We start from the raw sequence: 23,771 nt of genomic DNA, 5'->3' as shown, positions 1-23,771 counted from the left end.
ATTATTTAATTAGAGATCAAAACTTATTCTTAACTATACAAAATTCATTTATACAGTGGTTGGTATTTTTTTTTTCGCAATTTTTTAAATAAATTTCGCTACTCACAAACTCTAAGTAGCAACCCGTTTCTTAATTAAAAAAAATATAACAATAATTATAAAATCCGGTTGACAAGGCGTTAAATTTTTTTAATTTATTTTAATTAAATCCAAAGAGCAAACTTTACATTTTTTTTACTTTATATTTACAAATTACAACAAACCACCTTGACCGCCCGATTTTTTTTTTAATTAAAGATTTTTTTATTCGATTTAAATTATTTTTTTTTTTGACATTATAGAAACTATAACGAGATATAGTAACAAATTCAAATATTTAATTATTAATATCGATTTCTTTAATTAAATTCGACGAACTGACGACAAATTTAATTTACATTGCTACAATTGAAATATTATCAACAAACAAGTATACAAGTGGTCGCCCGCGACTTCATTAGCGCAGAATTTAAAAATAATGTAGTCTATAGTACACCCACATACATCAGCTACCTTTCAATCAAAGTCCCAACAAAATAGGTCCAGTCGTTCCGGAGATTACCAGCCGATGGACAAAAATTAAAAAAAAAAATAGTTTTTTCGATATTACAGACAGACACTCCAATAATTAATATGTATAGAGTATATATATAAAAAAGATCATATAAGTGAATTGATCTTGTCAGGTCTTTTTTTATTTATATTTTTCAAAAATGTCAATATCAGAAACATTTAATGCTTATTAAGCTTTCAATTATTGTATAAACTGCACTAAGTGGTGTCCTCAGTGATCTTTGAAGGATTAATTGCGCATATAGTGAACGCGTGTATATGTATGAGAGGTGTGACAAAGTAGTTAGGATCGCACGCAGAGTGCGCGTGCGCAGGCTAGCTCTCAGAAGACGGAGTCTGCGGAGCGCGAGAGATGAACAGGATGTGATGGTGATCGAGCGAGGCGCTTACGAGGCAACTTCTCCAACGTAGACAGCAAATGCGGGAAATCAGGACGCTCAGAAGATCTGTACGACCAGCACAGCATCAGGATGTCCTAACAACAAAAGATGGTTCATTTTGAATAATACAGATATAGCAAAAACAACTTAAAAAACAGTTTTTATTTCTTATTGAATACTCGAGACATACAAAAAAAAATACATACACATAAAATAAAAAATATATACATTTTGTAAAATATTATTCTTGAAGTAGTAATTAGAGCATCGGTGGCTCAGGGGTTAAAGCACTTGATTTGCAATCTGCAGGTCCTCGGTTCGAATCCCACCATGTACCAATGTGTTTTTCGATTTACATATGTACATTTATCCGACGTTCTTAAGATGAAGGAAAACATCGTGATGCAAATATCTGAGAAGAAATTCAATGATATGTGTGAAGTCAACCCGCACTATGCTGTGGTTGACTATGTCCTAGTCACCCCTAACTTAGGGTAGGCTCCGAGCCCTTCAGTGGGGATGTATAGTGAGCTGATGATGATGAGTAGTAATTAGTATTACTGTATGTACATCGTTTTCAGAGTTGAATTTTTATTCCTTTGTTAGTTCTTCATTTCAATCTAATAGCAGGTATAAAATTAATTAAAACCCATGTTAGCTTTAAATAGTTATTGTAGAGTGTAGGTTTCTGAGATTAAAATCTTAGTTTAAAACATAATATTATCTCTGTTTTGTCTGTGAGGGATGAAGATATGATTTATACAGAGGTCTCAGAAACCAACGGTTAGACAGATTAAAAGTTATTGAATTCTTACTTTAATATCTCTGGAGGCCTGCATGTTAGCAAGCGAAGGCTTCACACCCTTGCCCACCTGCCAGATGATGGCTTCAGGAGGCTGACCCTTGAATGGATATTCCCCGCACAGCAGCTCGTACCACACAGTACTGGAATATATCATAAAACTGTGCACGCATTTAAAAATTAAAAAAAAAAGATCAGGTCATTTAAAAAAAAAAGATTCAAAAAGTCTTTATTAAAACTTACTGAGGACTGATGACTTTTGATGAACATAAAAAATACTGTACATTGACAAATAAAGGGTTTAATGATAATTTTATAAAAAAAGTACATTATTGTTCACACAATCAAATGCCTTGTTATCATCATATCATCATAAATTCATCACCATCATCATCACATCATCATAAGATTATTTTTATCAAAACCAATCTTGCATATAAAGCATCTACATTTATATATATAAAAGAAAGTCGTGTTAGTCACACTATTTATAACTCAAGATCGGTCGAACTGATTTAGCTGAAAATTGATGCGGAGGTAGCTTAGAACTAGGAGACGGACATAGGATAATTTTTATTCCGCTAGTCGCGGGTAAAAGCTAGTTTATAATAAAAGATAAACAAAAAATAATAATATTACCCGAATGCGTATACATCGGTGCACTTGGAGAAGGGCAGATGCAGTGAGGCATGAGGACGCAGTGCTCTCACCAGCTCCGGAGCCAGGTAGCACAGCCAGCCCGGCGGGATGCCCAGGCTGTCACCACGCGCGCTGCGCACACGCAGACATACGTATATTTAAAGCCGAGGTTTGCCGAATGAAGGAAAATACCAATGTATAATGTATAAATGTTGTTGTATGTACATTGTTTCGCTCGACATCTGGAGCCAACATTTATGCGCTCAAGAACGAACACAAGCGCAAACTTCAAGAATAGAGTGAATAGGTACCATCTTTAGACCTCATTATCACTTCATCGAGTGGGATCATGGTCAAGTGCTAGCTTTTTCAATATAAAAAAAACTTGAAGTCGTCGTATAGTCGTCTGGTATAGTTTTTACGACTCACAGGCGCTCGCGATCGCTTGGCCAATGGTGACACCAGTTTGTCCAAACGCCAGTAGAAATTAATAAGTGATTAAATTAGCATACACTTGCCAAACGTTTAGCCTTCACTCGGCAAGCCTCAGCCAACATATATAACTTTAATATGTAAATACGTAAAACATACATGAGTACAGAAAAAAGTCATAAAAAGAATATTAAATTATAAAATTAACATCAATTCAATAAAAATATTAAATATTAAAAAATTAAATCAACATCAATTCAATAAAAAATATGATGTTAGTAATTTTTTTTTTCAGAAAAATTTTAATTACATAAAAACCAGCAGATTCATAAACAACTACCAAATTAAAAGACCACATTTCATTTAAATTTACATAAAAAAAAATTAAGTTAATTTATAAACTATACAAGTATACTAACTTGTTGCTAAAGCAAAGCTTGGTGACGCTGAAGAGTCCAAAGTCGGTGATGACCACTTTTCCATTCTCTAGGAATATGTTCTTCGTCTTGAGATCTTTGTGGAGAATGCCTCGCGCGTGGAGGTATCCCATACCCTGGAATTTTAAATTACATGATATTACCTTTCTAATACATCCCCTCCCCATTCAAATCAATTTTCCCCTTCCATTCAATCTAATTCAGAATTAAGAATTAAGAATTCAAACAAGACCAAACTCCTTGTTGAGTTGTTTAATTCTAAAGTTCCTATAACCACCTTCCAGTTCCATCATCAGATCAGCATCATATTGCATTGTCATACGATTTGCACGGCAAAATATCAACTCAATCACTAACCAAGAAGTGGTTTATATTTCATTTGCTAGATTTCATGAGAAACATCGTAACAAGTGAAACTAAATCAAAATCTTGTAAAATGATGGCAGGGGAAAGACAACTAAAATTTGGTACTCCAGTATCAGAATCATCAAATGAAACGCGTTCGTATTTGTCAATGTCAGTGTCAATGTCAATATCAATGTAAATGTAAATGTAAATGTCAATGTAAATGTCAATGTAAATGTAAATGTAAATGTAAATGTAAATGTAAATTTAAATGTAAATGTAAATGTCAAAGTGTGGGAGACCTGTGAGATCTGCTGTGCGACGATGACACTCTTGTTGGCGGTGAACTTGTCCTTCCGCAGATGGATATGTGTGTAGAGTGTCATGCCCTTGCACAAGGAGGTGACGATGGCCAGCCGCGGCGGCTTCATGCAGGCCCCCATGAACAGCACCAGGTTCTCGTGACGGGTCTTCCTGAACGTCGCCACCTACACATATATTAATATTATATACTGTTATCAAGAAAAAAAACTTCAGCATATTACTTTAAGGTCGTTTTTAATACAATTTTACTAAATAAGCCGTAATATTTTCAATTATAGAAGATTGTAGCTCAGGAAATCTTTTTTATTTTGTATTCACAACAATGTTATACAGGATTTTCAAGTAATCCCTTACAATGAATATTTAAGTCACTTTATTTGAACCCTGGACTAGATTTAATCAAGGTTAAAACCCCAATCCGCTCCTACATACATCACTTTCTATAAGCATGCAAAGAACTTTTTCTATATATTTCCGCAAATTAGTAGGTTGTTTTATATTTGTATTCAAGCTACAGTCGAACCTGGATAAGCGAAAATCTAAGGGATCGTGAATATTTTCCTCGCTTATGAAAATCTTCTATCAAAACCAAGACTCTCGCTCATCTTGATTCAACTGTAAACCATCTCCGGTAGTGATGATCTGACCTCGTGTTTAAAGGTGTCGAGCTGTGCACAGTGGTCACTGAGTGAGTGCACATGAAGCAGCTTGACGGCGACAGCACCATGCCAGCTGCCGCGGTACACAGTGCCGAACCTCCCCGCACCTATCACCTCGAACAGCTTCAGCTCATCGTAAGGAATGTCCCACTCCTTCATAGACAACTGAACACACATATTACAGTATATAGTTAACTATTTCTAAGTACAGTTTAGTACTTAAATATCAAAAATTTAAAACATAAAATTTCTTCCGGGTTTGCAGTAAAATTAAATTATTCAAACTTTCGTGAGACATTATCATTAACTAATGGAGCAAAACGGCTTAAAATACTCACGTACATATGTCCGGTGTCGGCACCGACTAGTTTCGAGCCCATCGGGAGTCCTTAATCAGGGTGAATGGAAATGGTATTAATTCGCGGACGCGGCCCGTCCGGATGAAGTGCCCCCGATGGGCTCGAAACTAGTCGGTGCCGACCCCGGACATATGTACGTGAGTGTTTTAGCCGTTCCTATATTAGTTAATGCAGTAAAATCTAAATAAAAGCTTGTAAAATCAATACTGCCTACAGACTTATACATAAATAAGTATCTAATTTCTATTAAATATAATTTTTCATCCATCCATTTTAAACATATAAAAATACATACTTCTTCAAACAATCTCCTGCTATACACGAACGGGGACATTTAAAAAAAACACTAATCTTAACAAAACGAATTTAAATCACAAACTCAAAAGTTTAAACAGTGGTTACTTAAAAAAAATCTTCATAATAAAGGCTAAATAATACATTATTAAATTCACAAACAATACTACAACAGAGTTGTAACAAGACAGTTATCTGTACAAAGCTCCGACAAGTAATGATTCATAGTGAATGTTCATTATCTACGCGAGAAGCCGAGAAATTGACTTCGTTATCTCAACTTACAACCCACAAAAGATTGATTTATTTACAAAGTTATAATTAACACAAGTAGTCTATGAGTACTTCTAGAGTATGTTTTACATTTAGGTATATGAAAAATAGATAGTAGCCGTTTCTCAAACATACTGAATATGTTCATAAAATTTCATAGAAATATGTCAAGCCATTTAAGAGGACTATGGTAACTAACATTGACACGAGAATTTTATATATAAGTACTAAAATATCATCATATTAGTTAATCTTTTTTAGTCAATTTTTCACACCCTTAAAACTTATTATTCCTCACCTCTATTACTTTCTATTAATATTTACTTTCCAACCATACACTTTACCAACATTCCAACCACCCAACATTCCAACCATACACTCTTCCAACATTTCAACCACCCAACAGTCCAACCATACACTCTTCCAACATTCTAACCATAAACTCTTCCAACATTCCAACCGTACACTCTTGCAACATTTCAACCACCCAACATTCCAACCATACACTCTTCCAACATTCCAACCATACAGTCTTCCAACATTCCAACCATAAACTCCTCCAACATTCCAACCATACACTTTTCCAACATTCCAACCATACAGTCTTCCAACATTCCAACCATAAACTCCTCCAACATTCCAACCATACACTCTTCCAATCCAACCACCCAGCATTCCAACCATACACTCTTGCAACATTCCAACCGTCCAACAGTTATTGAATCACATAGTCAACTGACCGAGTTCTGTCTGGGCCAGCGCGAGTCGTGCGAGTTTAGGTCGAGGGAGTCTGCGCGTGCGCCGCCGCCGCTGTCCGTAGAGCCGGACCCGCTCAGTGACACATGCCGCGACCGATCTGCAACAATGCATATTTATAATAAGATGATCTACTAATATAAACCACTTAATTACACTCTATCTACCCAATCGAATTAAAGACATTTTTTTTTTATAAAAATTCAATTATTATTGTAAAACTTACCACTTTTAACACTAGAGGTGAGATCATCTTTGTTATCCGGTGAAGGCCTCACAGGCGACTGCACCACGGAATTATGGTTCGGACTTGACACTGGAGGCTTTACTTCTGCGAAAATAATAATAGTTGTTGCTAAAAAATATGTAATTTAACTAATATTAGAAATGTGAAAGTTTAGAAGGATGTTTGTTAGAAGGTATCTTCGGAACGGCTCAACGGATCTTGATGAAATTTGGCATAGGTGTAAATCATAGTCCGGAAGAACATATAGGTTAATTATTAGATTTTTGTTATTTCCGAGCGGACGGAGTCGCGGGCGACAGCTAGTGAAAAATAATTACAACATTATATTTCACATGACAGTTTATGACGTCACAAGGCGCGGGTTCGTATACGCAGTGTATTGTGCACTTTGCACTTACCTGGGAAATGGAACTGTTGCTGCTTGTTGTTGGGCGCGTGCGCGTTGTGCGTGTGGGCGTGCGCGTTCGCATGGCCGTGGGCGTGGGCGTGGTGGGCGTGCTGCGGCGTCGTGGGCGCGGCGAGAGCGGGCGACGAGGGCGTCGAGCTGTTGCACGATGACGTGTTCGATGACGAGTCAGGCCCGCCCTGGGGGACACACAACTTTATAAAATGTAGCAAAATAATCGTTAAACATTAAAAAAAAAAAAACAATAAAATCAACTAAGCAAGATCTAGAAACAATATTTTATGGACAGTATTTTCACTCTTCCCTTGACATAATCAAGCTGAAAGTATATCGACGCTGGAAAGCGTAAACGCTGTAACCCCGAACTTTACAGGAGAGCCAAAATACTTTCGGAATTTTAGAAAAAAAATGATAACTCGTGAACTGATACGCCTACAAGCATGCGGTATTTAGCAATGTTGTGTAGTTTGTGCTAACCTATAATAAAATCATTATCGTTCGTTCGTAAAACATATTTTCGAGTTTTCAAGGGTTACAGCGTTTATGCTTTCCAGCGTCGATATGATAATGGCAACCCCGTCCTTACAGTTTACAGGGTAGAGTGGTTGTGTGGGGTTGTATGTGGGGGGGTGGGGGTGTAAATACTCACAGAGTAGTGTCGTGGTTGCGGCGGCTGTCGTCGTCGTCGCGGGCGACTAGTGAGCGAGGATAGGAAGCCCGCACTCTTACCGCTCGGTGACGCGCACAAGTACGACCCACCCGCCGCTAACACACAAAATATACTTATAAATATGCTTTAATCGTCTTATTAAAAAAGAATTTGTGAATTTGAAGGCCTATTTTTAGTCCTCTTTCCCTTCACACCCCTTTTCTTATAAAGGATGGGAAGGTTAGGTGGATTTGATGGAGGAGGAGATGCGTAGAAAGGTTAAATATTCTCTTTTTGTGCGTCTCCTCCTTCGTCAATTGAGGGTAGGCATCTGCAATTGCGAATGTCTATGGGCAGCGGTCGCTTCGCCATTTCGGCGAATTCATGCGGCCGCTTGTTCGTTTGCCACCTTAAAATATAAAAATTAAAAAAAAGAATACAACCAACAAAGTCATGTTATATGTAGTGATGCTATATGATTGTGGTTTGTAACACTCACCGTCTTTGTGAAATTTTTCTTTAAAAGCAACAACAAAGCCGGCCGGCAAACCGCACGACGGAGGAACTTTACTTTCACAGTCTCTGGAACAAAAAAATTAACAGAAATAACTTCCCAAACAAAGTAACTAATATCGATTGGAATTGAAAAAATACGATAAAGAAAAAAAAACAAACATAAATTGCTAACATTTCACGGTCTAAATAAATTGTAGTCAATTTTTTTTCTAAACATAATGAGAAAAATAATCCTAACCATGAACTTTAATTTGTTTTAACCAAACCAAATTATATCTTATGTAAGAGGATATTTGATATAATAGTCTCCCGCGACTTTGTACGCGCAGAATAAAAAAAAACTTAATAAGTAACCTATGTGTTCTTCCAGATATTCTACATCTGTATCAAGATCCGTTAAGCTGTTCCGGAGATACCTTCAAACAAACATCCATCCATCTAAACATTTGCATTTATAATATTAGTTAGTTATAGTAAGAAGTTCTTACGGTGAAGGAAAACATCATGATGCTGCACATATCTGAGAAGATATTCAATGATATGTGTGAAGTCAACCCGCACTGGGCCAGTTGTTGACTATGACCTAGTCACACCTAACTTAGGGTAGGCTCCGAGCCCTTCAGTGGAGATGTGAGCTGATGATGATAACAAGTAAGATGGTAAGGTATATCACATACCGGTGGCACTTGAACTTGCACTCCTTACACTTGAGTCCTGCACCGAAGAGCATCTGTTTGTCGCAGTAATCGCAAGTGGCGATCATATTGAAGGTTTTGGTGAAGCGATGTGCGATATCGTGAGCCATACAGCGACCAACTGTCGGAGTACGAGGAGACCGAGGCGCTGTCGTACCCGTACCAGAAATCTAATGCACACAAAAATTAAAAATAAATCTTGCAAACTAGCAAGCAACCACTTGAATTCGTTAAAACATGGAAACGACTGCTGTCCATTAATGACATGATATAGATACGTTGTATATCTTTGGCAGAGGAGGGGACATAAATATGATATATCCCCTTCCTGTGCATTTCCACTTCCATACACTATTTGGAAATATTATTAGGGAATAGAGCTTGTCACACATAAATGCAGTAATGTCTTAATCAATTTGTTCTATAACTTTGATGACTGCTGTATGACGGTTTTAGTGGATTTTTTAGAAAGTAAGTAGTCCAAAGTCTTCGGTGATCTCTCTTGGTTATAATTCAGTTAAATTCCCCTTCCTATGCGTCCCCTTTTCCGACAAATCCACTTCCTATCCCATCTTTTCCTAATAATAAAAAGGGGTAGGAAGAGAAAGTGGACTAAAATTAGACCTCCTCCACGCATACTCATCAGACTGTACGCAGAATTGCTTCCATTAGACGCCTGTCTTCTGCGTGGTCGTGGTATTTGGCAACAATGTAACAAATATTGTCGTTGCGGGATCTAACACTGTTAAAAAATAATTTGCATGTGATGTTTATTACTGACAGTGTTGTTGCAGTGTACGGGCGGGTAATAGACGGGATGCGCAAGACGCTGCGGAGTACTATCTGCGTCATCTCGCGGGGAACCGGGTGGACTACCCTCCGCACCCTCTGCACCCTCTGTAGCATCCCTTGCTGACGACTGACTGTTGTCACTGCAATTATAATATACAAAATCACTATAAACTTTTACAAAAAAATTATTAAAGTATTTAGATTTCTTGGTAGGTTTTTACTTCACGCAAGTCGCTGCACAGATGCACGATGTTAGGTTTTTTGGGAGTAAAAGGATGCGGGGAAGTCCATTGGGCAGCGCACCTATCACCTTTTACTAAGATATTTGAAAATACCTACAATCTAATATGTGTTGGTCCTTCGAGCAGGATTAATTTGTTCTAATACAGTAGAACCTGGATACGCGAGTAACAATAGTCTATCTAGACTCGACTTTATATCTTCATAGTATACCTAAGATCTGATGCGTCAGGTCTGACAGAGAGCTGTGACTCGTGAGAGCGAGACTTGGTGAGGGCGGCGGGCGCTGGCAGGTGCGAGTTCTGCTTGCGCTTGCTAACCGGCGTCGTCGGGGACTTGCCACCTGCAATACGGTCACATTATAAACTAAATTATTAAGATTTAAATGATATTAAGAAACCAAATATTTGTAATAACCACCAAATTATGATAAAACTGACATTTTTGATAGATAATAAAATAAGAAATATACGAAACAAAAGTGTTGTTAATATATATAAAATATTTATACAATGTCTATTGAATTGTTTATTATTGGAAATTACACCATAATTGTGATAAATGGATATCTGCAGCTGATTAAAGTATTGCAACTTACCTTCCCGCAGTAAATAAATATAATTTTTGTTGATAATTTATAACGTAACACTGTTGTTACTGCGGTCGTTGCATGTTACTACAAGCTGATGTAGCTCCCACTATAAGGTTATTTTATAAAAATGACCTAAAAATAAATTTAGTTTTTGTTCCATAGACTAGACAGATGTGTTTATTCGGTACCTTGAAAATTGACTTTTTTTCTTAGGAATTTGTTTAAAAATTAATTTGAAACAACGTTTAATCACTCAGATATTCTTTCCTAGATAATTTCCGAATCAAATGAAAGTATCGTACCTTTCCTTGGCCTGGGCGAGGAGCGCGCATGTCTCTCCCATGAGTCCCAGTACAGAGGCAGCTCTGCAGCGCCCTCACCTCGCGCTAGCGCTTCTGCACATTTATATTCATTTTCAACACAAATAACCCTCTAATTTTTAAAGAAAATATCCGTTAGTTTCATTACTTTACTCAGGATTAGTATAGTAGGAGTTTAAAATTACTTTACAATTCAGAGTATCATTGTTCAAGCTTTATTAGGATTGTATAGATATGTCTGTCTTAATTATTTACTAGTCATTTGAGCACTTGTTTCTACAATCCTAAGGTAATGTACCAGGAGCACAGAAATGACCTGTGTATGTGCGCAGACGCTGCATAGCGCGACACAGTCGGCGCAGCTCCTCGTCTCGCGCGGCCGCCAGCAGCGCGCGCAACTCGTGGTCGGAGCGCTCGCGCAGCGCCTCCAACGTCGCCACGCGGGAACATACCGCCTACATATACAAAGATTTACAGTACAGATTATCGTTAAAATTTCTTTATTCACCATTATCTTAGGTCAAATAAAACAACTATACCTCGATAGCATGTGGACTTAGTCCGACAACTCGCAGCCATTGCGCCAAACATGGCACGTCGCCTAGCTCGCGCTGCAGCTCCTCCCCAAACTGCGCCTTGAACACCAGCTGCCGGGAGAAATGCTTCACCAGTTTGCCCTGCAACATATGAGTATAACCATTTTATACAGAGGCTCTCACTTTAAGACTATTTTCTACTAAGTTGAGTATATTGGAGCGGCAGCAAATCTAGTAGAAAATTGGAGATACGCGAGGCTATACGATTTTATATTTAGGAGTTGTCTTTTGTCTTAAGGCTTCGTTTTTTTTTAATTGTTATCGTCTAAAACTTAGAAGAATTTTGTAACACTAAATTAAAAGAAACTGAAAAGGTGAAAAACAGGATCGTAGTTAAAAAAAATACGTAATAAAAAATGGATAAAAAAATGTCTCATTATTTATTGTCAAAGATATGTATAGTCATATAGAATAAATAAATAACGATAGGACACAGGCTAGCAGTGTGTGTACACAATAAGGCGTGAAACAAGTGGTCACAGAGTGAAGAACAATAGCGCCTTAGTCATTCCTGCGTCACTACGCGCATCCTGCACCTACAGTATTAGATTCTGTCGATAAACGATAAGGAATAAGAGCTACCAATTTTTCGTAAACGTTGACGCGAACATTAAAAATGAAAAGAAAAATTATAACTTTAATCTTGTTTCACATCACTGTGACCTCGTCACCAAACCCGTAGCTTGAATATGCACCATGCTAAACCCGAAGGGTTCAAGTCAAAGCCAAAGGTGACAGATTTATCAAGGACACTCCATTCTTTTTAATTATATCTAATATATAAAATTTCCATGTCACAATGGTAGTTACCATACTCCTCCGAAACTTTACCAAATTTTATATGCATATTTAGTAGGTCTGAGAATCGGCTACTATCTATTTTTCATACCCCTATTAAGTATTTTTTAACTGCGCGAGGACGGAGTCGCGGGCGACAGCTAGTGCAACAATAAAATGTAACTTTTAACAAAATAGTAAATTTTACGCGTAATAATGAAATTCCATTTATTAGTCAAATGTCGTGAGATAGAATTATGTACTAATAACAGTTAAATAATATTTTGGTAGTGCAGTGCTTCAAATTGATTTATTACATGTTACTCGTAAAGACGTAAAATCAATTTACAGTCGTAAATACAATCAATGTCACCATTGATAGAAACCCAGTACATCTAAATTATTTACAATTATCAAAGTGGCATTTTACAATTTAAATCTAATCACCTCTTATAGAAATGTCTACTTAAAATAATGTGGAATTTAAATAAATCTTTATAAGTAGCCTATATGTTCTTCCAGACTATGTTCTACATCTGTGCCAAATTTCATCAAGATATGTTGAGTCGGTCCGGAGATACCTTTTAACAAACATCCATCCATCTAAACTTTAACATTTGTAATATTAGTAAGATTTTAGAAATGTTTTGTAATCTGATAATATTGTATATATTCGTAATATTTTCGGTACATTTCAAATCTGAGTCATGGGGGACATTTATACGTTATCAAGATGTTTGTCATGATAAAATCATATGACAGTTGTATTTGAGCAAACTCAGCGCGTGTCATATCATCCTAATTTCAAGTTAAGTTATATTTATAATGTGCTTGGATGTTTTAGACATTTGGTTATTCATTCTATTGTTAGAACCATTATCTATTTAGTAACCAGGAGTAAGCAACTGCCCTATGTATGGAATTTTAGTTCTGCCATTTTGGACAACTAGCGGCTTAGTGAAAAATATTTTTAAGGGAATGTATACAAAAATTAATGTACATGTCTAATATATAATATATAAAACATACACACATGCCAAATTTATTAATGTGACACATAATTTGACATGATTTTGGTGATGACATCATTCAACAAATATTGTTTAGACCAGCAGTTACTTTTTTACTCCTCTTTTTGGCAAGTCCTTCTTTTTAAAGCAGAAAAACCTATTTTTAATTCTAAAATTCTTTCTAAAATTATGATCATACAATCACTAGTTTAATCAAATACAGAAAATTTTAAGTTATTGAGATAAAAGAGAGACTAAAAACCTTAAGAATGTTTGTCAATGATGCCCAAAAAAAACTTATCCTTCTTAATCAAACAAACTAACAATATGCCTACATTTACAGTAGGTAGTAACATAAATGACCCAATATCACAACAAAGGCAAACCAATTAATTATGATACACAATTCAGGAAACTTTTTCAATGTGAACATTTAATTTTTTTGTATTATCTTAGGGAACTTCTATTGTGAATCTGAATGTGAAAGATTTGTTGTATGTTTTTTATTATACATAATATTATTCTTAATGATTGCAAATATTAAATTTACATATGTCTCTCTTAAATCAATATTCCAAAAGTAATTTACAAAAAGCATTTTATTTTTATTATTTTCTTAAGAATAAAAACTTCCGTTAGTTACAAAACTTATGAAGCCCCCAATTGGAAAAAACGACAACCTGCTTAGCGGCGTGAAACTGACTAAATACATACTTGACGATCGAGGGTGCGCGTCGAATCGAATATACTTTCTACTCAACCAAGCTGATACAACGTAGTCCTCAGGCCGGGCCTTGGAAATGTTTCAAGGGCAAATCTTGTTTCCACGACATATTAGAAATGGTATATGAGAAATACTCCCACCTCTAGCGTACGAATCTCCTGTTGAGTAAGCTCAGCACTCGTAGAACATTGCGTCCGTAAACCTTCAAGTCTATCCGCTGAAACGTCGATCATAGACTGAATGGTCTCAATCATCTGTATTGCATCACGAGCTCTCTTTATTTCGTACTCGTTCTCCGCATCCATTACAAATATCACAGCACTATACACAAGCTACTAATCACTACTTATAAGTAAAAAACTCTCTATTCATTATAAAAAATGAATTTGAATATACAAAACATTGCAGGTGTTGTATTGCCGATACAGCGGCCATGTCCGAAGAAAATCTATATTTTTGTCTATGCGCTATCTGTTTCATAGACCATTTTTTGACAGCTGTTGTGTTACAATGGCAACACTATGGAATAGTGATGCGCTATGTTTACGTTAAAGTTACAGAAAACTTAAGGTTCGGTGGCCTTAAAGTTTTGGTGTTAAAAATGTGTTTTTACACGTAATCCTTTTTAGCAACATTTTAGCTTTAAAATTTTAAACATCGTCATAACAAATTTTAAGATGAGATATTGTCCATCTAAGTTTATCTTAGTAAAGTGACATGGCCCAAAACAATGATAACACGTATCACAGTAGAGTATTAAAATAGACGAATTAACTGAAACATAAACCTTACAACCACTTAAATTAGACCTTAAAATTTTAGTATGAAATGAACTTTTACAATTATTTACAAAATATCGATTTGGTTAATTATTGAACATCAAGTACATCTCTATTCCAGTTGAAGTATAGGGCGAAAAAAATTCGTGCGAAGCATTTGTGACATTTAATTTTTTTAGTCTATGACTTACATCAATGAGGGGCAGACGTTTGTTGTGAGATTTGTATCCTAATATTTCGCATTTCGTCGTTAAATATTTCTGTGTAATGTAATTAAATTAGTTAGATGATCAAATCTTTTATAATTTACAGTACGTAGAGATTGTGTTCGATTTTAGAATTTAAATGTAGACATTTTAGGATGTATCTTAAACGTGTATTGGTGCCTCTGTTCTGCCTTGGATTAGAAGGTAAATAATTTAAAATTCGATGAACCGCGTGTTTTTATCTATCTACGAATAATAATAGTGGCGTATGTTTTTTTAGTTTTGACGCCGGTGGTCGCTGATCAGGTTGAAATTCGCGAAGTAGCCGCCGATAAGGGTACTAACGTAACTATACCTTGTGGTGATCTACACGAAAACACTTCTAATGTCCAGTGGGTGCACCGAGGCAACCGTACTCACCACACAGTGCTGGTAAGTTTGTTCCCCTACGATTAGGTAACATTATTACGTATGTTGACATAGGTATTCATGCAAAAAAAAAAATAAGTTTTAGGGATCCGCATAATACGATAAATTATGCTTAAAGTAACGTCGTTTATTTAATTTAAATAAGTATTAAAACTTGTTTATATGTTAGCAGCGATTTTACAAATAATTGTGAATTAAAAAAAAAATTTAATTTATGTTATTTTGATTATGGTTATATAACGTTGTTTCATTATGGATAAAAGTGATAGATATTCTTCTTTAAATTTCCGTAGCTTTATTTTTAATTGTTTATTAGTAGGTATACATCGTTCTTGAATTCAAAAGACTTTACAACTCGCAAAAGAAACACTTGAATAAACATAATATTTAAACAGACATCAAGCATCATATTGTAAAATTTTCCAAATATATTAAAAAATTGTTACTGACAAGTTCATCTTTATGGTATATTTTTCCTCAGAAATTCAAAGAAAAATATATTTTCAACGAACTATCACGACTATTAATCAGACTCGCCGTGGACAGAATAACAACAATAATCTCTCAGTCTCGAGGGATCTCGTATATTTTTAATACGAGATCCTACCTTGGAACTACAACGAAAACACCTATACAAATAAGACATATGAAAAAAAGATTTTCCTTGCTCCATAAAAGCTTTTCACCCCTAATACACAAGGGGACCAATCAAGGGTTAATTACACACGTAATTTCTCTACTTCGCCTCTAAAACATTTAATGACATAGAATATCTAATATAAGTCTCTACTTCGAGATACAATCTTACTAATATGATAAATGCGAATTTTTGTATGGATGTTTTTTAGATGGCATCTCTGTAACGGCTCAGATTTTGATGATTTTAGGTATAGATGTAAAACAGTCTGGAAGAACACATACTTATTTAGTTTTTATTCAATTCCGCGCAGACGGAATCGCGGGCGACAGCTAATACAAAACTCAAATTCTATTTATTAATAATATCATTTATTCGAATCAAAATGTAAGCAAAGTAAACATTGTTAATGCGGTATCATACAAACGAGTTTTATTACGGTCGCTGAATTTGACGATCCGTGAATTAAAGCGTTCCGCGGTAAAATTCACACAGACGACCTATTTAAAAAGCGTGATAAAAGTACATCTGATTCTGGTTAGTAAGCTTTAACTGCACACAGATGACACGAGACAGCGACCTTGCTCAAAGCAGACCTTGCGGAAATACCCACTAACGGAACTACCGGCCTATACTTTCTTTGTGATAATCATAGCTTTGATAAAGCCTTTATGATGTTTTAGTTTCGAGAGTGCGATTGAGAGCTTCAAAGATAACATCTTCAGTATTATACGTATACTAGCTGTCGCCCGCGACTCCGTCCGCGCGCAGTTAAAAAAAACTTAACAGTGTTATGAAAAATAGATGTTGGCCGATTCTCAGATCTACTGAATATGCTCACAAAATTTCATGAGAATCGGCCAAGCCGTTTCGGAGGAGTACGGGAACGAAAACTGTGACACGAGAATTTTATATATTAGATCTTTATATGGCGTCTTATCTTAATTTTTTTAGCTTTTTATTGAAACATATCATTGTGGAATGTTCTTCAAAACTCTATATCATCAAGCACATGTCCGTTGGCTGTAATTACTGCGTTAATAGACTCTGTTTCCCATTCTGACCCATCACCGATGTCAATCAGCCCAGAGAAATCAAGTCCAGAGAAAGCAGCCCTACGAAGAGTACCTAGCAAACCATGACTTAGTAGTTACTGGCAGATTTATTTAACCTTCTAATAAAATAAAATTAAATCCGCTCTTAAAATTTGCAGAGTTAACCTGTAAAATTTGTAAAAACCGCACTTGTAGCTTTCGTGAATATTTTCAACGCGTAAAAGTTTATCCACTCTTACTTTGATGCGCTAGAATTTTTTTTTAATTAATACCTTAACCTCTTTAGTTGGGACTCGGTTAGCGGCCTAACTATTCACTCGAGTATCACGCCGCCTGAAGTTTTCTCATCTGCATACATTGACATACATTTTGGAGCAATCAGTAGTCAGCTACGATACTCTATTGCCACTCCGCATGTTAAGCGATACATTTTTAAGTCTTCAAACAGTATTGTATAGAATACTAGCATTTGTCCGCGAATTCGTCCGCGCGGAATTAAAAAAAGGCTAACAATAAATATAGCTTGTGTCACCCGGGGATAGTGTAGCTTCTCAACAGTGAGAGAATTTTTCAAATCGGTTTAGTAATTTCCTTACCTAATTGATGCAAACAAACAATCAAATCTTTCCTCTTTATTATATTAGTATACATTAGTAGTATTGTACATCATCATCATCAGCTCACTATACGTCTCCACTGAGGGGCTCGGAGCCTACCCTAAGTTAGGGGTGACTAGGTCATAGTCAACCACACTGGCCAAGTGCGGGACTTCACACATATCATTGAATTTCTTCTGAGATATATGTTGCATAACGATGTTTTCGTACACCGTAAGAACGTCGGATAAATGTAGGTACATATATAAATCGAAAATCAATAAACACATTGGTACATGGCAGGATTCGAACCCAGGACGTGCAGATTGCAAGTCAAGTTCTTAACCCCTGAGCCACCGACGCTCTGTGGAGCAAAAAAAAACTAAATTAGTTCGACAAAGGTTAATCGTCATATAAAAGTAATTAACAAGTATAGTGAGTATGGTCTTTATCAAGTATATACTGGTTATAAGTACTGGTTATATCCTGAAATACGTACTTGACTTAAACACAACATATTAGGTTGTTCGGAGTCATTTCGTTTTTATTTCTATTTTCTATGTTTAATAATGCCTTTATCTTCTCCAACCGATCTTCCAGAACGTGGTGCATTTTCGACGATAATACATGAATCCTAAAGCCGCATTCACAATTGTCTGACGTGTTGTGTCGTGAAGAAAGGTATCGGTTTCATACAATTAATATGGTTGCGTGCACACTTCTCTGACGCAGTGTGTTGTGATGGCTTGTGTTGTGTCGCGTCAGAAGCGATCCCGGTCCGCGTCAGTATGGGTGAGGTGCGGGGGACGGCGCAGCGACACGACACAGCGGGTCGGACTAGTGTGCACGCGCCATTTTGTTGTGTTGTGACGCGTCAGAAGTTAGACATTCTAAATTACTGATGAAATTTTTCAGCATCACTCTCAAGCTCTTTAACGAGACAATGAAACTCGCCTTTAGTCTCTCTTTTTGTATTTACTGGATGTATCCAATATCTTCTTCTCTTTCTTTGTTTTATTAGAAGTGTTGCCAGTGCCAATAACTGCATATCTTCTTCATAATCTGAATCTGAATCGTATGATTCATGAAAAAACATTGCGAATGTGTAAACTCTCTGAGAGCTATAACGGAACTGATTAAAAATGCGTCATAACGCGTCATATAGATGTGAACAGTAGCCATCACGACAGAAAGCATCACGACATAACACGTCAGACAAATGTGAATGCGGCTTAAGTCGAGAAAAAACGAAATGACTTTCCGAAAGACCTATTATTTTCACTACCTTAAACAAAGTCATTAATTGTGGTTACTTTATTTGTCAGCCTCTTAGACGATAACGCATCAGTCATTTTTTAAGTTTCGATAAGACTTCCATACAAACGTAGAGTATAATAAAATTAACAGACATGTGCAGTGGGGACTGCGTATGTCAGGACATCGCATCTCCCTCTCATCTATAAATAGAGGATATTTGTCCGAATTAAGACATCGTCCAATTCGCATTTACGAGCGTCTGTAATGCTAGCTTCACACAGAGGTCGAACATTGAGACAATGCAGTAGCTACTACTACTGTTTGAACACACGACAGGACAGTAGGATTGAAACAATTGCAATACAGCAATGCTTTAGTGCTCTGTGTAATTGTTCTGCCCTCGTGGGAAACTACCATAAATGCGAGGAGACGACTCGTTTGTACGCCGCGTGGGCAACTAGTGGGGGCGGAACTTTGCGAGTTATTACAGATTTTATTGTGGTTTAAGTAGGGCTTAGCGAGGATATGATGACAAAGATGTTGTGATAACAATAGATTTCTGCAGAAATTTAAGACGGTTCGAGATAAGGTCTGTCCTTAAGGGATACTGAGATACACACTTGGCGATCCAATAAAGTCTAGTTTTTTTTCCAGCTTATTAGAACATACGAAATTACTTATCAAACATTAAAAGAAAAGCTTTTAGTATATTCTTGTTAATTAAAAGATCTGACTAACTATTCGTCAAGACGATTCAAACGAGCCCAAACTCGATGACGTTCTGTCATTTCATTGCGAAGTTCCTATGGCCACCTTCCAGTTCCATCAACAGATCAGCACCGTGTCATAGATAATTCAATCAGTGACTTGGAGAATAAGTGAAACTAAATAAAAGTTATAAGCTACAAAAAGAAAATTATGCACATCTTCTAAATTAAATATGTAATACATTATCCTTACAATTTAGACAAATTAATGTGGTTGGATAGTAAACCACAGAGAGGCAACGTCCTATTTGAACTAATTGTACTTGGCCCAAAGCGAAGATTACACACGTGGTTAACCGCACTTCACACGCACATTGTCCTTAATTTAAAATTATTAATTTACTACATAATTGATTTTTGTTTTTAATAAAACATTAGCTGTCGCCCGCGACACCGTCCGGAATTAAAAGCAACTTAATTAATAGCCTATGTGTTCTTCCAGACTATGTTCTGTATCCATGCCAAATTTCATCCAGATTTGTTGAGCCGTTCTGGAAATACCTTCTAAAAACATCCATCCATCCAAACATTCGCATTTGTAACATTAGTAGGATTAGCTATAAGGTGTAAAAGAAGAAAGCTCTGCCTTTAATTCAGAGCAGTAAGCACTAAATTGGCCTTTTTTTTAAATTTCGGGGCGATAACAACTACTCGTCTACGTACGTCTTCGTACATACGTCTTCGTACTACGTCGTGCGCTGATAATAACTACATACGAAAAGATAATTTTTTAACGCCTAAATTATTTTAAAATAGCAAACATTTGTTCTGAACCTTTTTTACAAATCAACATATATTTTTAGGTCAAAAATGTTTTGTGATTATAATCAGCTGCATTGTCTTCAGTGGAAAAACAATTGCCACTGTACAACCAGTATAAACAAAAGGCGGAGTCGTTTAAATACTATCTATCTCACTCCCTTCTTCCCCGTACGACAGAGTAAGCAGATTTGGACGCTAGAACGTTGATTATCCAAATGAATACCAGTTCGGTTCAGATTTGGTCGAGGCCATGCGCGGGAACATTTCGCGGATGGGTACAGATAGTAAAAAACACAATCTAGCGTTCGATGTCCAATTACAATCGACACGTAATAGGCCGCCAATTTGAAAGCCATTAAGGCAATTTGAAATTGAACGTCGGTGTCTGAAATGGTTTAATTTGTCTTCGCTGTGTCTGAAAACACGTTTTTATGTCAATAAAACCTTGATTATATAATGGATCTAAAGATCTTTATTTACGTTTTTGGCGATGCATCAAGTTGTTTCAGTCGTATTTTATTTAATTTTTACACAGATAAAATTATCCGACATTTTTGTCAACTTTCCTAAACCATCCTTGGTATATAGTTATTTTTATACATTAATTAATTCATAGCTTACATTCTTGCAAAATATAATAAAATGAGTAGAATGTCAAGCTATATACGAACTCTATGTAATGTTATAGTATATAGCAATTCTTTGTTTTAAATAAAACCTGTTTTCACACGAAATAAGGCAGTGTTATGTGGAGCGTTGTGCAAACAATATGCGAGCTCGGAGCGGCTGGGACTCATAAAATTAAATGCCTGAGAGGATGCACTGCGCTAGGTAGCGGGTAGCGGGTATTACTTTTAAAATATGAACATGTTCTTGTAGTTTTTGGATTTAAAGTATGGTTAAATTAATTAAAGTGTTTCGGCAGAATTACTTCTGGCGGTTTTGGGCGGTTTCAATTAACGAACGTGTCATAATATACGTATATTATTTTTCTTTAATACGAACTAAAGTTGATTTGTAAATTTCCAGTTCCAAATAGAGTTACACTTCACACTATTTCCTACTCCTTATATTTATATGTTGATAATGAAACATATGACTGTGTACTTTGTACATAGGTATACAATGTTTAAAAACTCATTATGTAGTAAATAATTTGGTTATTTTTGACGAGAGGAAACATTAATGTATATTGTGTTGTGAGTTACGATAGTACGGACGCAAAGATAAATAAAATGTATCTCAATAGACAGATTTTATTTGTTATTGATTCTATATATTTTGGTAATCTGATAAAATCTCCTGGAATCATAGACTACTTACGATTTGTTGATACTTATTTCGAATGATATTTCTATATCAACGCTAAATTGAGAAGATATTACAGCACTGCTTTATTATCGTACTAGCAGTTGTTCGAGTCTTCGTCCCGGGCATTATCATCGGGTGACATAGACTATATTTTCAACATTGAATGAAATTTTCTAATCGGTTTCGTAGCCTATTCAATGCAATACAATCAAAACTTTGCGCTTTGTAATATCACAAGATTTCCATGCGACTCCGCCCGCGTAGAAAAAAAAAACTTAAAAAGTAGCCTATGTTTTCTTACAGATTATGTTCTACATCTATGCCAAATTTAATCAAGATCCGTTCAGCCGTTCCGAAGATACCTACTAGTTAGTTAGTTGTAACGGCTCGATTTCCGCAACTCCACGACTGACGCGTATTTTGCGTGTATTATACCTACTAACAAACATCCATCTAAACTTTCGCATTTGTTATATTAGTAAAAAGTAAAATTAGTACATATAAAGTTAAAGGTTACAATAAATAAATCAATTTCTTATGAAATGCTTACGACCAGTGAGGGTTTTTTAAACAAAACTCATTTGAAACAATGATAATTGTTAAGGTCAAATAAAAACGCGTTATAAATACTGTTGTATACTAAACGCACCCACAAAACGTCACAGGTCAAATGGTACTGACAAAAAAGTGACAAGAGCGTGCTCTGTAATACTTTATTAAGGTTCCGTAACAAAATAAAAATACTGACTGACTGACATTTTTTTAAGGTTAGAATTAGTATGAGAAATATACACTAATGTTTGAGTAAACGTTAAAGACTCTGAGTGAGAAATTAACCCAGGGAATGTTATACCTTCACCAAACATAAAAGACTATTTTAATCAGCTTCTTTAATGAAATAAACATTTAATAACAGACAGACATAATGAAACAATTCATATTCCAAAATATTACATTTGCCAAATCCACAGAAGTTGGTACGAGTGTAACAAAGCGTCTAATAATTTTTAGAAAGTGTATAGGGTTGTCTCTACTCCAAAAAAAAACTTTACAATATAATTTAATACATTTAATACTTTGTATATCTGAAGATGTTTTTTAAATTCACTGTCTGATATCTAAATGTTTTCCCGAGGCAATAAAATCGTCGAAAATAATAAATTACAGAATTTCATGTCTTCCCTCAAATGAGTGTCGCTGGCTCAGGAGCTAAGCACTTGACTTGCAATCTGCAGGCCCTGGGTTCGAATCCCGTCATGTACTACTGTGTTTTTCGATCCTCAATTTACATATGTACATTTATCCGACGTTCTTACGATGAACGAAAACATCGTGATGCAACCTGCATATATCTGAAAGATATGTGTGAAGTCAACCCGCACTAAGCCAACGTGGTTGACTATGGCCTAGTCACCCTTAACTTGGGGTAGGCTCCGAGCCCCTCAGTGGGGATGTATAGTGAGCTGATGATGATGATGATGATCCTCATAGAATGCAGCATCCGATTATTTCTACTTTATTTTTTATCAAAGCTTATTGTAAGCTTTGAAAAAAAAAATAGTTGTGTTTCTATGCATTTTAGCGGTCGAAGTTACAGTGATGGGCAACCCTAGTGAACGCAGCCCTTATGTAAAGTAATCGCTATAGGAATCTATTTGGCGATGTACAAGACCCGTATTTTATCAATTTATATTCCATTTGCGTCTTCCAAAATCGGATTTAGTATATTTCTATATATTTAACGTTCGAATAATTTTTGTAACTTGTGTAGAAAATTTTACCAAGATAATTCTTTTTTCATATTGAATACCGACTCCTTTAGATGTTGGCTCGAAACATACATCACGTAATATTATTAAAAAAGTAGCCTATGTGTTCTTCCAGACTATTTTCTACATCTGTGCCAAATTTCATCAAGATCCGTTGAGCCGATACCTTCAAATAAAAATATATCCATCCATCCAAACATTTGCATTCATAATATTAGTTAGAGTAAGATTAAATTAATTAGACTTATTTAATGTAAGTAATCAGCGACTTTTTCTCTCCTTTACCTAAAAATACACATCAAATAATTGCAGTACTTTTCAGCATCG

General features: G+C 35.9%; 2 protein-coding genes across 3 annotated transcripts in view; one reads left to right on the top strand and one right to left on the bottom strand.

Moving 5' to 3' along the window:
• Positions 1 to 726: 726 nt before the first annotated feature.
• Positions 727 to 14,303, bottom strand: LOC106719304 (kinase suppressor of Ras 2). Of its 2 annotated transcripts, none has more exons than XM_045680475.1 (18): positions 14,017 to 14,303; positions 11,309 to 11,446; positions 11,086 to 11,224; positions 10,752 to 10,844; positions 10,071 to 10,200; positions 9,607 to 9,757; positions 8,808 to 8,995; positions 8,114 to 8,196; positions 7,615 to 7,730; positions 6,958 to 7,159; positions 6,539 to 6,643; positions 6,297 to 6,412; positions 4,619 to 4,795; positions 3,950 to 4,135; positions 3,285 to 3,418; positions 2,434 to 2,565; positions 1,808 to 1,937; positions 727 to 1,087 (listed from the first exon to the last, which is right to left on the bottom strand). In XM_045680475.1, the coding sequence occupies exons 1-18, from the start codon at positions 14,179 to 14,181 to the stop codon at positions 935 to 937; spliced, it is 2,538 nt and encodes an 845-aa protein (XP_045536431.1). In that variant the 5' UTR covers positions 14,182 to 14,303; the 3' UTR covers positions 727 to 934. The 2 variants fall into 2 exon arrangements, with proteins under 2 accessions (XP_045536431.1, XP_045536432.1); XM_045680476.1 differs by having other exon boundaries at positions 6,958 to 7,144.
• A 545-nt stretch (positions 14,304 to 14,848) lies between these two features.
• Positions 14,849 to 23,771, top strand: part of LOC106719340 — a 30,654-nt gene continuing 21,731 nt past the window's right edge. The window contains exons 1-2 of the mRNA XM_045680481.1: positions 14,849 to 15,065; positions 15,142 to 15,293. Coding sequence (XP_045536437.1) covers positions 15,017 to 15,065; positions 15,142 to 15,293 — 201 coding nt within the window. The 5' untranslated portion in view covers positions 14,849 to 15,016. The remainder of the gene's footprint in view (positions 15,066 to 15,141; positions 15,294 to 23,771) is intronic.

The sequence above is a fragment of the Papilio machaon genome, chromosome 13 (assembly GCF_912999745.1).
Source record: "Papilio machaon chromosome 13, ilPapMach1.1, whole genome shotgun sequence".
NCBI lineage: Eukaryota > Metazoa > Arthropoda > Insecta > Lepidoptera > Papilionidae > Papilio > Papilio machaon.
The sequence above is the reverse complement of the archived record's forward strand: the minus strand, read 5'-3'. Positions and strand labels throughout refer to the sequence as shown.